The 16,722-nt window shown below is 56.3% G+C and overlaps 1 protein-coding gene across 1 annotated transcript in view; it reads left to right on the top strand.

The window, feature by feature from the left end:
• Positions 1 to 347: 347 nt before the first annotated feature.
• Positions 348 to 16,722, top strand: part of LOC116938021 (U4/U6 small nuclear ribonucleoprotein Prp31-like) — a gene marked incomplete at its 3' end in the record, with an annotated part of 47,754 nt that continues 31,379 nt past the window's right edge. The window contains exons 1-5 of the mRNA XM_076064436.1: positions 348 to 485; positions 1,517 to 1,741; positions 8,786 to 8,843; positions 9,394 to 9,477; positions 10,784 to 10,881. Of these exons, the coding sequence (XP_075920551.1) occupies positions 1,517 to 1,741; positions 8,786 to 8,843; positions 9,394 to 9,477; positions 10,784 to 10,881 (465 nt within the window). The remainder of the gene's footprint in view (positions 486 to 1,516; positions 1,742 to 8,785; positions 8,844 to 9,393; positions 9,478 to 10,783; positions 10,882 to 16,722) is intronic.

Raw genomic sequence — 16,722 nt, 5'->3', positions numbered from 1 at the left:
TTTTGGATCCGGATCCTTTCCGAGGGGAGGGGCTTTAGGGGTGAAGGGGAGGGGCTGTGGGCGGTTAGGGGAGGGGCTCTGGGCGATTAGGGGAGGGGCTGTGGGCGGTTAGGGGAGGGGCTCTGGGCGGTTAGGGGAGGGGCTTAATTGGGCGAAGAGGGGAGGGGCTATGAGGAGATATGAGAGGTTGTGTGGAGTGGGGTGGGGGTAGGGGAGGGGCTAAGGAGGGAAAGAGGGAGGGGCTGTGGGGGGCTTGGGGGAGGGGCTACGGGGGGATAGGGGAGGGGCTAACGTTGGATCGGGGGGGGAGGGGCTTGTGGGGGGGAGTTCTGGGGAGGGGCCAGGACCTTCACTTCCGTGTTCCTCGACCGGAACCGGAAATCGGAGCCGTCGCCTTTAAACCGAAGCGCGCGACGTTTCCGGTTTACATCTCTCACCCCTGACGTCATTTCCGCCCTCGCTCACAGGTTTCGCGTGCGTCAAAGGTACGCGTTTGTGGAGCCTTTAGAAAATATTTTTTTGTTTAAATTTTCTTCGCTAATTGTTGAGGGGAGGGAGGGGAAATTTCCTTAAGCCTCGCTCGCTTTTAATTCGATGATCGTGTTCTTCTGGCAAAACTGGGGCCGGTGGGGAAGGTTTTAGGCCTAGTCGCTGTCGGTGCCCCCTACCCCCCCGTCTTGCCTGACTCGCCCTGCCCGGATAGGAAGGCCCTGCCCCGGATAGGAAGGAGAGGGGGGTGGTGTTAGGCCTAGTCGCTATCGGTGCCCCCCCCCGTCTTGCCTGACTCGCCCTGCCCGGATAGGAAGGCCCTGCCCGGATAGGAAGGAGAGGGGGGTGGTGTTAGGCCTAGTCGCTATCGGTGCCCCCCCCCGTCTTGCCTGACTCGCCCTGCCCGGATAGGGAAGGCCCTGCCCGGATAGGAAGTGGAACGGGAGGGGGGGGGGGGGGGGTGCAGCGCCTGGTTGTATTTGGCCTACTCTTCCGTGCTCTCGCAGTACTCGTTGTGGGAGAAGGAGGTGGGAGCTACGCACACTTTACCCTACACACAGACAAAGCTCCCCCAGGTAGCCTCTAGCAGGGCTGTAGGGGCAAGTGCTGTTAGCTAGCGAGTAGCAGCAGCAGTGTCTATGTACTACACACACCACACACAGACAAAGCTCCCCCAGGTAGCCTCTAGCAGGGCTGTAGGGGCAAGTGCTGTTAGCTAGCGAGTAGCAGCAGCAGTGTCTATGTACTACACACACCACATACACAGACAAAGCTCCCCAGGTAGCCTCTAGCAGGGCTGTAGGGGCAAGTGCTGTTAGTAGCAAGTGGTGGTGGCGTGCGAGTTTATTGATTATAATTTGCTTTGACTTTGCTCTACATCCCCACCACAACCATCATCACCATCACCACCACCATCACCACCATCACTACCACCACCACCATCATCACCACCATCATCAACACCACACCATCACCACTACCATCCCCACCATCACCACCACCGCCACCACCACCATCACCACCACAGATGTCTCTGGCCGACGAACTGCTCGCGGATCTGGAGGAGGCTGCGGAGGAGGGCGATGAGCTTTTGCCGGACATCGATGAAGAAGATGAAGACGTTGATGGTGATGGAGGAGGTGGGGAAGGAGGGAGAGGAGGCAGAGGAGTGAGAGACGAGGAGATGGGAGACGTGGAGGCGCCGGATGGGGACTCCATCCTCAGCATCGCCAAGCTCAGCGCCAGCAAAGGGGTCTGACGTCTTTCACCCACAGCAACGTGTCTCTCCCCCTGTGTCTCTCCCCTGTGTCTCTCTCCCTGTGTCTCTCTCCCTGTGTCTCTCTCCCTGTGTCTCTCTCCCCTGTGTCTCTCCCCCTGTGTCTCTCCCCCTGTGTCTCTCCCCCTGTGTCTCTCCCCTGTGTCTCTCCCCCTGTGTCTCTCTCCCTGTCTCTCCCCCTGTGTCTCTCCCCCTGTGTCTCTCTCCCTGTGTCTCTCTCCCTGTGTCTCTCTCCCTGTGTCTCTCCCCCTGTGTCTCTCCCCCTGTGTCTCTCCCCCTGTGTCTCTCCCCCTGTGTCTGTCCCCCTGTGTCTCTCCCCCGTGTGTCTCTCTCCCCGTGTCTCTCCCCCCGTGTCTCTCCCCGTGTCTCTCCCTGTGTCTCTCCCCCTGTGTCTCTCCTCCTGTGTCTCTCCCTGTGTCTCTCCCCCCTGTGTCTCTCTCCCTGTGTCTCTCTCCCTGTGTCTCTCTCCCTGTGTCTCTCTCCCTGTGTCTCTCCTCCTGTGTCTCTCTCCCTGTGTCTCTCTCCCTGTGTCTCTCATCCTGTGTCTCTCTCCCTGTGTCTCTCTCCCTGTCTCTCTCCCTGTGTCTCTCCCTGTGTCTGTCTCCCTGTGTCTCTCTCCCTGTGTCTCTCTCCCTGTCTCTCTCCCTGTGTCTCTCCCCCTATGTCTCTCTCCCTGTGTCTCTCCCCCTGTGTCTCTCTCCCTGTGTCTCTCTCCCTGTGTCTCTCTCCCTGTGTCTCTCCCCCTGTGTCTCTCCCCCTGTGTCTCTCCCTGTGTCTCTCTCCCTGTGTCTCTCTCCCTGTCTCTCTCCCCCTGTGTCTCCCCCTGTGTCTCCCCCCCTGTGTCTCCCCCTGTGTCTCTCTCCCTGTGTCTCCCCCCTTGTCTCCCCCCGTGTCTCTCTCCCCGTGTCTCTCTCCCCGTGTCTCTCCCCCATTTGTCTCTCCCTGTGTCTCTCCCCCTGTGTCTCTCCCCCGTGTCTCTCCCCGTATCTCTCCCCGTGTCTCTCCCCCCGTGTCTCTCCCCCCGTGTCTCTCTCCCCGTGTCTCTCTCCCCGTCTCTCTCCCCCATTTGTCTCTCCCTGTGTCTCTCCCCCTGTGTCTCTCTCCCTGTGTCTCTCCCCCTGTGTCTCTCCCCCTGTGTCTCTCCCCCTGTGTCTCTCTCCCTGTGTCTCTCCCCCTGTGTCTCTACCCCTGTGTCTCTACCCCTGTGTCTCTACCCCTGTGCTCTCTCCCCCTGTGTCTCTCCCTGTGTCTCTCTCCCTGTGTCTCTCTCCCTGTGTCTCTCTCCCTGTGTCTCTCCCCCTGTGTCTCTCCCCCTGTGTCTCTCCCCCTGTCTCTCTCCCCCTGTCTCTCTCCCTGTGTCTCCCCTGTGTCTCTCCCCGTGTCTCTCCCTGTGTCTCTCTCCCTGTGTCTCTCCCTGTGTCTCTCTCCCTGTGTCTCCCCCTGTGTCTCTCCCCGTGTCTCTCCCCGTGTCTCTCTCCCTGTGTCTCTCTCCCTGTGTCTCTCCCCCGTGTCTCTCCCCCGTGTCTCTCCCCGTGTCTCTCCCCCGTGTCTCTCCCCCGTGTCTCTCCCCGTGTCTCTCCCCCGTGTCTCCCCCTGTGTCTCTCCCCGTGTCTCTCCCCCGTGTCTCTCTCCCTGTGTCTCTCCCTATGTCTCTCCCTGTCTCTCTCCCTGTGTCTCTCTCCCCCTGTCTCTCTCCCTGTGTCTCTCCCCCTGTGTCTCTCCCTGTGTCTCTCCCTGTGTCTCTCCCTGTGTCTCTCCCCCTGTGTCTCTCCCTGTGTCTCTCCCTGTGTCTCTCCCTGTGTCTCTCCCTGTGTCTCTCCCTGTGTCTCTCTCCCTGTGTCTCTCTCCCTGTGTCTCTCTCCCCTGTGTCTCTCCCCCTGTGTCTCTCCCCCTGTGTCTCTCCCCCTGTGTCTCTCTCCCTGTGTCTCTCCCCCTGTGTCTCTCCCCGTGTCTCTCCCCCGTGTCTCTCTCCCTGTGTCTCTCCCTGTCTCTCTCCCTGTGTCTCTCTCCCCCTGTCTCTCTCCCCCTGTCTCTCTCCCCCTGTCTCTCTCCCCCTGTGTCTCTCCCCCTGTGTCTCTCCCTGTGTCTCTCCCCCTGTGTCTCCCCTGTGTCTCTCCCTGTCTCTCTCCCTGTGTCTCTCTCCCTGTGTCTCTCTCCCTGTGTCTCTCTCCTTGTGTCTCTCTCCCTGTGTCTCTCTCCCTGTGTCTCTCTCCCTGTGTCTCTCTCCCTGTGTCTCTCTCCCTGTGTCTCTCTCCCTGTGTCTCTCCCTGTGTCTCTCCCCCTGTGTCTCTCTCCCTGTGTCTCTCCCTGTGTCTCTCTCCCTGTGTCTCTCTCCCTGTGTCTCTCTCCCTGTGTCTCTCTCCCTGTGTCTCTCCCTGTGTCTCTCCCCCTGTGTCTCTCTCCCTGTGTCTCTCTCCCTGTGTCTCTCCCCCTGTGTCTCCTCCCCGTGTCTCCCCCCCGTGTCTCCCCCCCGTGTCTCCCCCCCGTGTCTCCCCCCCGTCTCTCCCCCTGTGTCTCTCCCCCTGTCTCTCCCCCTGTCTCTCCCCCTGTCTCTCCCCCTGTCTCTCCCCCTGTCTCTCTCCCTGTCTCTCTCCCTGTCTCTCTCCCTGTGTCTCTCCCCGTGTCTCTCCCCGTGTCTCTCCCCCCGTGTCTCTCCCCCGTGTCTCTCCCCCCGTGTCTCTCCCCCCGTGTCTCTCCCCCCGTGTCTCTCCCCCCGTGTCTCTCCCCCCGTGTCTCTCCCCCGTGTCTCTCCCCCCGTGTCTCTCCCCCCGTGTCTCTCTCCCCGTGTCTCTCCCCCCGTGTCTCTCCCCCCGTGTCTCTCCCCCCGTGTCTCTCTCCCCGTGTCTCTCTCCCCGTGTCTCTCTCCCCGTGTCTCTCTCCCCGTGTCTCTCCCCTGTGTCTCCCCCGTGTGTCTCCCCCCGTGTCTCTCCCCCTGTCTCTCCCCCTGTGTCTCCCCCTGTGTCTCCCCCTGTGTCTCCCCCTGTGTCTCCCCCCTTGTCTCCCCCCGTGTCTTCCCCGTCTCCCATGTCTCCCCCCCCCCCCCCACGTCTCCCTGTGTCTCTGTCTCCCCTTGTATCCACCCACGTCTCCCTGTATCTCACCGTCTGTCTGTGTCTCTCTCTGTCTCCCTGTGTCTCCGTCTCTGTCTCCCTGTCTCACCGTCTCTCTCTCTCCGTCTCTTTCTGTCTCCCTGTGTTTCACCGTCTGTCTGTGTCTCTCTCTGTCTCCCTGTGCCTCACCATCTCTGTCTATGTCTCTGCATGTCTCCCCACGTCTCCCCGTGTCTGTCTCCCCCTGTCACCCCACGTCTCCCTGTGTCTCTGTCTCCCCTTGTATCTCCCCACGTCTCCCTGTATCTCACCGTCTGTCTGTGTCTCTCTCTGTCTCCCTGTGTCTCACCGTCTCTGTCTCTGCATGTCTCCCCACGTCTCCCCGTGTCTGTCTCCCCCTGTCACCCCACGTCTCCCTGTGTCTCACTGTCTGTGTCTCCCTGTTGTCTCTGTCTCCCTGTGTCTCCCTGTTGTCTCTGTCTCCCTGTGTCTCCCTGTTGTCTCTGTCTCCCCTGTCTCATCGTCTCTCTCTCTCTCTCCGTCTCTTTCTGTCTCCCTGTGTTTCACCGTCTCTGTCTCTGTCTCTGCATGTCTCCCCACGTCTCCCGTGTCTGTCTCCCCTTGTCACCCCACAACTCCCTGTGTCTCCCTGTTGTCTCTGTCTCCCTGTGTCTCTCTGTTGTCTCTGTCTCCCTGTGTCTCACTGTTGTCTCTGTCTCACTGTGTCTCACTGTCTCTGTCTCCCTGTGTCTCACTGTTTGTGTCTCTCTGTTGTCTCTGTCTCCCTGTGTCTCCTTGTTGTCTCTGTGTCTCCCTATCCCTCCACTGTCTGTCCGTGTCTCCCACATATCTCCCTGTGTCTCACTGTCTGTGTCTCCCTGTTGTCTCTGTCTCCCTGTGTCTCACTGTTGTCTCTGTCTCACTGTCTCTGTCTCCCTGTGTCTCACTGTCTCTGTCTCCCTGTGTCTCCCTGTTGTCTGTCTCCCTGTGTCTCACTGTCTCTGTCTTCCGGTGTCTCACTGTCTGTGTCTCACTGTCTCTGTCTCCCTGTTGTCTCTGTCTCCCTGTGTCTCACTGTCTGTGTCTCACTGTCTCTGTCTCCCTGTTGTCTCTGTCTCCCTGTGTCTCCCTGTTGTCTCTGTCTCCCTGTGTCTCACTGTCTCCCTGTGTCTCCCTGTGTCTCACTGTGTCTCACTGTCTCCCTGTGTCTCCCTGTGTCTCACTGTCTCCCTGTGTCTCCCTGTGTCTCCCTGTGTCTCCTGTGTCTCACTGTCTCTGTCTCCCTGTGTCTCACTGTCTCCCTGTGTCTCTGTCTCCCTGTGTCTCACTGTCTGTGTCTCCCTGTTGTTTCTGTCTCCCTGTGTCTCACTGTCTGTATCTCGCTGTCTGTGTCTCCCTGTTGTCTCACTGTCTCTGTCTCCCTGTGTCTCCCTGTGTCTCACTGTCTGTGTCTCCCTGTGTCTCACTGTGTCTCTGTCTCCCGGTGTCTCACTGTCTGTGTCTCACTGTCTCTGTCTCCCTGTGTCTCCCTGTGTCTCACTGTCTGTGTCTCCCTGTGTCTCACTGTCTCTGTCTCCCTATGTCTCACTGTCTCTGTCTCCCTGTGTCTCCCTGTGTCTCACTGTCTCTGTCTCCCTGTGTCTCCCTGTGTCTCACTGTCTCTGTCTCCCTGTGTCTCCCTGTGTCTCACTGTCTCTGTCTCCCTGTGTCTCCCTGTTGTCTCACTGTCTCTGTCTCCCTGTGTCTCCCTGTGTCTCACTGTCTCTGTCTCCCTGTGTCTCCCTGTGTCTCACTGTCTCTGTCTCCCTGTGTCTCCCTGTTGTCTCACTGTCTCTGTCTCCCTGTGTCTCCCTGTTGTCTCACTGTCTCTGTCTCCCTGTGTCTCCCTGTGTCTCACTGTCTCTGTCTCCCTGTGTCTCCCTGTGTCTCACTGTCTCTGTCTCCCTGTGTCTCCCTGTGTCTCACTGTCTCTGTCTCCCTGTGTCTCCCTGTTGTCTCACTGTCTCTGTCTCCCTGTGTCTCCCTGTGTCTCACTGTCTCTGTCTCCCTGTGTCTCCCTGTTGTCTCACTGTCTCTGTCTCCCTGTGTCTCCCTGTTGTCTCACTGTCTGTGTCTCCCTGTGTCTCCCTGTGTCTCACTGTCTCTGTCTCCCTGTGTCTCCCTGTGTCTCACTGTCTCTGTCTCCCTGTGTCTCCCTGTTGTCTGTCTCCCTGTGTCTCCCTGTGTCTCCCTGTCTCTCCCTGTGTCTCACTGTCTGTGTCTCACTGTCTGTGTCTCCCTGTGTCTCCCTGTGTCTCCCTGTGTCTCCCTGTGTCTCACTGTCTCTGTCTCCCTGTGTCTCCCTGTGTCTCCCTGTGTCTCCCTGTGTCTCCCTCTGTCTCCCTGTGTCTCTGTGTGTCTCCCTGTGTCTCCCTGTGTCTCCCTGTTGTCTCACTGTCTCCCTGTGTCTCCCTGTGTCTCCCTGTGTCTCCCTGTGTCTCCCTGTGTCTCCCTGTTGTCTCACTGTCTCCCTGTGTCTCCCTGTGTCTCCCTGTGTCTCCCTGTGTCTCACTGTCACTGTCTCTGTCTCCCTGTGTCTCCCTGTGTCTCCCTGTGTCTCCCTGTGTCTCCCTGTGTCTCCCTGTTGTCTCACTGTCACTGTCTCTGTCTCCCTGTCTCTCCCTGTGTCTCCCTGTGTCTCCCTGTGTCTCCCTGTGTCTCCCTGTCTCTGTCTCCCTGTGTCTCCCTGTGTCTCCCTGTGTCTCCCTGTGTCTCCCTGTGTCTCTGTCTCCCTGTGTCTCCCTGTGTCTCCCTGTGTCTCCCTGTGTCTCTGTCTCCCTGTGTCTCCCTGTGTCTCTCTGTGTCTCCCTGTGTCTCCCTGTGTCTCCCTGTGTCTCTGTCTCCCTGTGTCTCCCTGTGTCTCTCTGTGTCTCCCTGTGTCTCCCTGTTGTCTCACTGTCTCTGTCTCCCTGTGTCTCCCTGTGTCTCACTGTCTCTCCCTGTGTCTCCCTGTGTCTCCCTGTGTCTCCCTGTGTCTCTGTCTCCCTGTGTCTCCCTGTTGTCTCCCTGTCTCTGTCTCCCTGTGTCTCCCTGTGTCTCACTGTCTCTCCCTGTGTCTCCCTGTGTCTCCCTGTGTCTCCCTGTGTCTCCCTGTGTCTCCCTGTGTCTCTGTCTCCCTGTGTCTCCCTGTTGTCTCCCTGTCTCTGTCTCCCTGTGTCTCCCTGTGTCTCCCTGTGTCTCACTGTGTCTCCCTGTGTCTCACTGTGTCTCCCTGTGTCTCACTGTCTGTGTCTCCCTGTGTCTCACTGTCTCTGTCTCCCTGTGTCTCCCTGTGTCTCACTGTCTCTGTCTCCCTGTGTCTCCCTGTGTCTCACTGTGTCTCCCTGTGTCTCCCTGTTGTCTCCCTGTGTCTCCCTGTGTCTCCCTGTGTCTCCCTGTGTCTCCCTGTTGTCTCACTGTCTCTGTCTCCCTGTGTCTCCCTGTGTCTCCCTCTGTCTCCCTGTGTCTCCCTGTGTCTCCCTGTGTCTCCCTGTGTCTCACTGTCTCTGTCTCCCTGTGTCTCCCTGTGTCTCCCTGTGTCTCCCTGTGTCTCCCTGTGTCTCTGTCTCCCTGTGTCTCCCTGTGTCTCCCTGTGTCTCCCTGTCTCTGTCTCTGTGTCTCCTTGTTGTCTCTGTCTCCCTGTTGTCTGTCTCCCTGTGTCTCACTGTCTCTGTCTCTGTGTCTCCTTGTTGTCTCTGTCTCCCTGTGTCTCCCTGTGTCTCACTGTTGTCTCCCTGTGTCTCCCTGTGTCTGTCTCCCTGTGTCTCCCTGTGTCTCCCTGTGTCTCCCTGTGTCTCCCTGTGTCTCCCTGTTGTCTCACTGTCTCTGTCTCCCTGTGTCTCCCTGTTGTCTCACTGTCTCTGTCTCCCTGTGTCTCCCTGTGTCTCACTGTCTCTGTCTCTGTCTCCCTGTGTCTCCCTGTCTCTGTCTCTGTCTCCCTGTTGTCTCTCAGTTTGCAGAAATCATGGCAACAGTGGAGATGCACATCGGAAAATCCCGCAAGACTGAGGGTGAGTGGGTGGGTGAGTGGTTGGATGAGTGGTTGGGTGAGTGGGTGGTTGGGTGGGTGGTTGGGTGAGTGGGTGGTTGGGTGGGTGGTTGGGTGAGTGGTTGGATGAGTGGGTGGTTGGGTGGGTGGTTGGGTGAGTGGTTGGGTGGGTGGTTGGGTGAGTGGTTGGGTGGGTGGTTTGGTGAGTGGTTGCGTGGGTGGTTGAGTGAGTGGTTGGGTGAGTGAATGGGTGGGCGAGTGAATGGGTGGGCGAGTGAATGGGTGGGCGAGTGGGTGAGCGAGTGGGTGGGCGAGCGAGCGGGTGGGCGGGCGAGCGAGTGGGCGGGCGGGCGAGTGGGCGGGCGGGCGAGTGGGTGGGCGGGCGAGTGGGTGGGCGGGCGAGTGGGTGGGCGGGCGAGTGGGTGGGCGGGCGAGTGGGTGGGCGGGCGAGTGGGTGGGCGGGCGAGTGAATGGGTGGGTGGGTGATAGAGTGGGTGGGTGGGCGAGTGAATGGGTGGATGACGACCTCCCCCTCTACCCCCCCCCCTTCTCCCCCCCCCCCCCCCCCGCAGTGCTGGGCCCAGTGGAGGCCGACCCAGAGTACAAACTCATCGTGGACGCCAACAACCTCACGGTGGAGATAGACAACGAGATCAGTACGTGGGCTTCTGTCTGTACAGCCATGGGCAGAGAAACACCAACCTCTGTCTGTACAGCCACGGGCAGAGAAACACCAACCTCTGTCTCTACAGCCACGGGCAGAGAAACACCAACCTCTGTCTGTACAGCCACGGGCAGAGAAACACCAACCTCTGTCTGTACAGCCACGGGCAGAGAAACACCAACCTCTGTCTGTACAGCCACGGGCAGAGAAACACCAACCTCTGTCTGTACAGCCACGGGCAGAGAAACACCAACCTCTGTCTGTACAGCCACGGGCAGAGAAACACCAACCTCTGTCTGTACAGCCACGGGCAGAGAAACACCAACCTCTGTCTGTACAGCCACGGGCAGAGAAACACCAACCTCTGTATAGCCACGGGTAGAGAAACACCAACCTCTGTACAGCCACGGGTAGAGAAACACCAACCTCTGTACAGCCATGGGCAGAGAAACACCAACCTCTGTATAGCCACGGGCAGAGAAACACCAACCTCTGTCTGTATAGCCACGGGCAGAGAAACGCCAACCTCTGTATAGCCACGGGTAGAGAAACACCAACCTCTGTCTGTATTGCCACGGGTAGAGAAACACCAACCTCTGTCTGCACAGCCACGGGCAGAGAAACACCAACCTCTGTATAGCCACGGGGAGAGAAACACCAACCTCTGTCTGTACAGCCAGGGGCAGAGAAACACCAACCTCTGTATAGCCACGGGGAGAGAAACACCAACCTCTGTCTGGACAGTCACGGGCAACGAGACATGATCATGATGATCATCACCACAACCATCATCACCATCATCATCATGATCATCACCACAACCATCATAATCATGACCATCACCACCACCATCATCATTATCACCACCACCATTATCACCACCATCATCACCACCATCATGGCTGTATTTAATAACTCCCCGTGTCTCTCTCTCCCCGTGTGTCCCTCTCCCCGTGTCTCTCCCCGTGTCTCTCTCTCCCCGTGTGTCTCCCCGTGTGTCTCTCTCCCCGTGTGTCTCTCTCCCCGTGTCTCCCCATGTGTGTCTCCCCGTGTGTCTCTCTCCCTGTGTCTCTCTCCCCGTGTCTCTCTCCCCGTGTGTCTCCCCGTGTCTCTCCCCGTGTCTCTCCCCGTGTGTCTCCCCGTGTCTCCCCGTGTGTCTCTCCCCGTGTGTCTCCCCGTGTCTCTCCCCGTGTGTCTCCCCGTGTCTCTCCCCGTGTCTCCCCGTGTGTCTCCCCGTGTCTCTCCTTGTCTCTCTCTCTCCCCGTGTCTCCCCGTGTGTCTCCCCGTGTGTGTGTTAGACATCATTCACAAGTTCGTGAGAGATAAATTTGCTAAACGCTTCCCGGAGCTGGAGTCACTCGTGCCCAGTGCCCTGGACTACATTCGCACTGTCAAGGTGACACCACTACTCACCACTCACACTCACCACTACTCACCACTACTCACTCACCACTCACTCACCACTACTCACCACTCGTGCCCAGTGCCCTGGACTACATTCGCACTGTCAAGGTGACACCACTACTCACCATTCACTCACCATTCACTCACCATTCACTCACCATTCACTCACCATTCACTCACCATTCACTCACCACTACTCACTCACCACTACTCACCACTACTCACCACCACTCACCACTACTCACACTCACCACTCACCACTACTCACTCACCACTCACCACTACTCACCACTCACCACTACTCACCACTACTCACCACTACTCACCACTCGTGCCCAGTGCCCTGGACTACATTCGCACTGTCAAGGTGACACCACTACTCACCACTCACACTCACCACTACTCACCACTACTCACCACTACTCACCACCACTCACCACTACTCACACTCACCACTCACCACTACTCACCACTACTCACCACTACTCACCACTACTCACCACTCGTGCCCAGTGCCCTGGACTACATTCGCACTGTCAAGGTGACACCACTACTCACCACTCACCACTCACACCACTCACACCACTCACCACTACTCACCACTACTCACCACTCACACTCACCATTCACTCACCACTCACCACTCACCACTACTCACTCACCACTCACTCACCACTACTCACCACTACTCACCACTACTCACCACTCACACTCACCACTACACACACACAGTTACACACACACACACTGACTCACTCACCACTCACACTCACCACTACTCACCATTACTCACCACTCACCACTACTCACTCACCACTACTCACTCACCACTACTCACCACTCGCACTCACCACTCACCACTACTCACCACTACTCACCACTCACCACTCGTGCCCAGTGCCCTGGACTACATTCGCACTGTCAAGGTGACACCACTACTCACCACTCACACTCACCACTACTCACCACTACTCACTCACCACTACTCACCACTACTCACCACTCACCACTACTCACCACTCACACTCACCACTACTCACCACTACTCACCACTCACACTCACCACTACTCACCACTACTCACCACTACTCACCACCACTCACCACTACTCACTCACCACTCACTCACCACTACTCACCACTACTCACTCACCACTACACACACACAGTTACACACACACACACTGACTCACTCACCACTACTCACCACTACTCACTCACCACTCACTCACCACTACTCACTCACCACTCACCACTCACCACTACTCACCACTCACCACTACTCACCACTACTCACCACTACTCACCACTCACCACTCGTGCCCAGTGCCCTGGACTACATTCGCACTGTCAAGGTGACACCACTACTCACCACTCACACTCACCACTTACACTCACCACTCACCATTCACTCACCATTCACTCACCACTACTCACCACTACTCACCACTCACCATTCACTCACCATTCACTCACCACTACTCACCACTCACACTCACCACTCACGCACCACTCACCACTACTCACCACTACTCACCACTCACCACTACTCACCACTACTCACTCACCACTCACTCACCACTACTCACCACTCACACTCACCACTACACACACACATTTACACACAGTTACACACACACACACTGACTCACTCACACACTCACCACTCACACTCACCACTACTCACCACTACTCACCACTCACCACTCGTGCCCAGTGCCCTGGACTACATTCGCACTGTCAAGGTGACACCACTACTCACCATTCACTCACCATTCACTCACCATTCACTCACCACTCACCATTCACTCACCATTCACTCACCACTACTCAATCACCACTACTCACTCACCACTACTCACCACTACACACTCACCACTACTCACCACTACTCACCACTCACTCACCACTACTCACCACTACTCACCACTCACGACTACTCACCATTCACTCACCACTACTCACCACTACTCACGCACCACTACTCACTCACCACTACACACTCACCACCACTCACCACTACTCACCACTCACTCACCACTACTCACCACTCACTCACCACTACTCACCACTACTCACTCACCACTACTCACCACTACTCACCACTCACTCACCATTCCCTCACCACTCACCACTCACTCACCATTCACTCACCACTCACCACTCACCATTCACTCACCACTCACCACTCACTCACCACTCACTCACCACTCACCACTACTCACACACAGTTACACACACACAGTTACACACACACAGTCACACACATACACACTGACTCACTCACTCACACACTCACCACTCACACTCACCACTACTCACCACTAACACTCACCACTCACCATTCACCACTCACCACTCATGCCCAGCGCCCTGGACTACATTCACACTGTCAAGGTCACACCACTCACCAATACTCACCACTCACTCACACTCACCATTCACCATTCACTCACCACTACTCACCACTCACTCACACTCACCATTCACCATTCACTCACCACTACTCACCACTCACTCACACTCACCATTCACCATTCACTCACCACTACTCACCACTCACTCACACTCACCATTCACCATTCACGCACCACTACTCACCACTCACTCACACTCACCATTCACCATTCACTCACCACTACTCACCACTCACTCACACTCACCATTCACCATTCACTCACCACTACTCACACTCACCACTACTCACCACTCACCACACTCACCACTTACACTCACCATTCACTCACCACTACTCACCACTCTCACTCACCACTACTCACCACTACTCACACTCACCACCACTCACCACTCACTCACCACTCACTCACCACTCACCATTCACTCACCACTACTCACCACTCACCATTCACTCACCACTACTCACCACTCACCACTCACACTCACCACTCACCACTACTCACCACTCACACTCACCACTCACACTCACCACTCACCACACTCACCACTCACACTCAACACTCACCACTACTCACCACTCACCATTCAAACTCACCACTACTCACACACAGTTACACACACTGACTCACTCACTCACACACTCACCACTACACACTCACCACTCACACTCACCATTCACTCACCACTACTCACCACTCACTCACCACTACACACTCACCACTCACACTCACCACTACTCACCACTCACACTCACCACTACACACACACACAGTTACACACACACACAGTTACACACACACACACACACTGACTCACTCACTCACACACTCACCACTACACACTAACCACTCACACTCACCATTCACTCATCACTACTCACCACTCACTCACCACTACACACTCACCACTCACACTCACCACTACTCACCACTCACACTCACCACTACACACACACAGTTACACACACACACAGTTACACACACACACACTGACTCACTCACTCACACACTCACCACTACACACTAACCACTCACACTCACCATTCACTCACCACTACTCACCACTCACTCACCACTACACACTCACCACTCACACTCACCACTACTCACCACTCACACTCACCACTACACACACACACAGTTACACACACACACAGTTACACACACACACACTGACTCACTCACTCACACACTCACCACTACACACTCATCACTCACCACTACACACTCACCACTATTCACCACTACTCACACTCACCACTACTCACCACTCACACTCACCACTCACCATTCACTCACCACTACTCACCATTCACACTCACCACTCACACTCACCACTCACACTCACCACTCACACTCACCACTGCTCACCATACTCACCACTTCTCACACTCACCACTACTCACCACTCACACTCACCACTCACTCACACTCACCACTACTCACCACTACTCACCACTACTCACCACCACTCACACTACTCACCACTCACACTCACCACTCACACTCACACTCACCACTCACACTCACACTCACACTCACCACTCACACTCACCACCACTCACCACTCACACTCACCACCACTCACCATTCACTCACTACTCACCACTACTCACCACTCACACTCACCACCCACACTCACCACCACTCACCACTCACACTCACCACTCACACTCACCACTCACACTCACCACTACTCACCACTCACACTCACCACTCACACTCACCACTACTCACTCACCACTCACACTCACCACTCACACTCACCACTACTCACCACTCACACTCACCACTCACACTCACCACTTACCACCACTCACCACTACTCACACTCACCACTCCACTCACCACTACTCACACTCACACACTCACACACCACACACTCACACACCACTCACACACTCACCACACACTCACCACACACTCACCACTCACTCACCACTCACCACTACTCACCACTACTCACCACTACACACACTCACCACTACACACTCATCACTCACCACTACTCACCACTACACACTCACCACTACACCCACTCACCACTCACCACTACACACACTCACCACTCACTCACCACTCACCACTACACACACCACTCACTTACCACTCACTCACCACTACACCCACTCACCACTACACACACACAGTTACACACACACTGACTCACTCACACACTCAGTTACACACACACTGACTCACACACTCACCACTCACACACTCACCACTACTCACCACTACTCACCACTACACACACTCACCACTCACACTCACTCACCATTCACTCACCACTACACACTCACAGTTACACACACACACTGACTCACTCACTCACACACTCACCACTCACTCATCACTCACCACTCACACTCACCACACACTCACCACTCACTCACCATTACACACTCACCACTACACACTACACACACTCAGTTACACACACACAGTTACACACACACTTACCACTCACCACACACACTCACCACTCACCACTACACACTCACCACTACACACACTCAGTTACACACACACAGTTACACACACACTGACTCACACACTCACACACCACTCACCACTCACTCACACACCACACACTCACCACACACTCACCACACACTCACCACACACTCACCACACACTCACCACTCACCCACCACGCACTCACCACTCACACACTCGCCACTCACACACACACACTCACCACACACTTACCACACACTCACCACACACTCACCACTCACTCACCACTTACCCACCACACACTCACCACTCACTCACCACTCACACTCACCACTCACCCACCACACACTCACCACACACTCACCACACACACTCATCACTCACCACACACTCACCACACACTCACCACACACTCACCACACACTACACAATCACACACTCACTACACACTCACCACCACACACACTCACACACACACTCACTCACACACTCACACACTCACTCACCACTCACTCACACACCACACACTCACCACTCACTCACCACACACTCACACACCACACACACTCACACACCACACACACTCACACACACACCACACAATCACTACACACTCACCACTCACTCAGACACCACACACACTCACACACCCACTCACTCACATACTCACCACTCACTCACCCACACACTCACCACTCACTCACACACCACACACTCACCACTCACTCACCACTCACACACCACTCACACACCACTCACACACTCACACACTCACCACTCACTCAGCCACCCACTCACTCACACACCACACACACCCACCCACTCACCACACACCCACTCACTCACACACCACACACACTCACCACACCACTCACTCACACACTCACACTCACCACACACTCACCACACACTCACACACTCACCACTCACTCACCTATCCACTCACCACACACTCAC

This window comes from Petromyzon marinus, unplaced genomic scaffold (assembly GCF_048934315.1).
Source record: "Petromyzon marinus isolate PM22_M1 ecotype Great Lakes invasive population unplaced genomic scaffold, UKy_Petmar_22M1.pri1.0 PM_Scaffold_449, whole genome shotgun sequence".
NCBI classification, from domain to species: Eukaryota; Metazoa; Chordata; class Hyperoartia; order Petromyzontiformes; family Petromyzontidae; genus Petromyzon; species Petromyzon marinus.
Note: the sequence above shows the minus strand (reverse complement) of the source record. Positions and strands in the feature narration are given on the sequence as shown.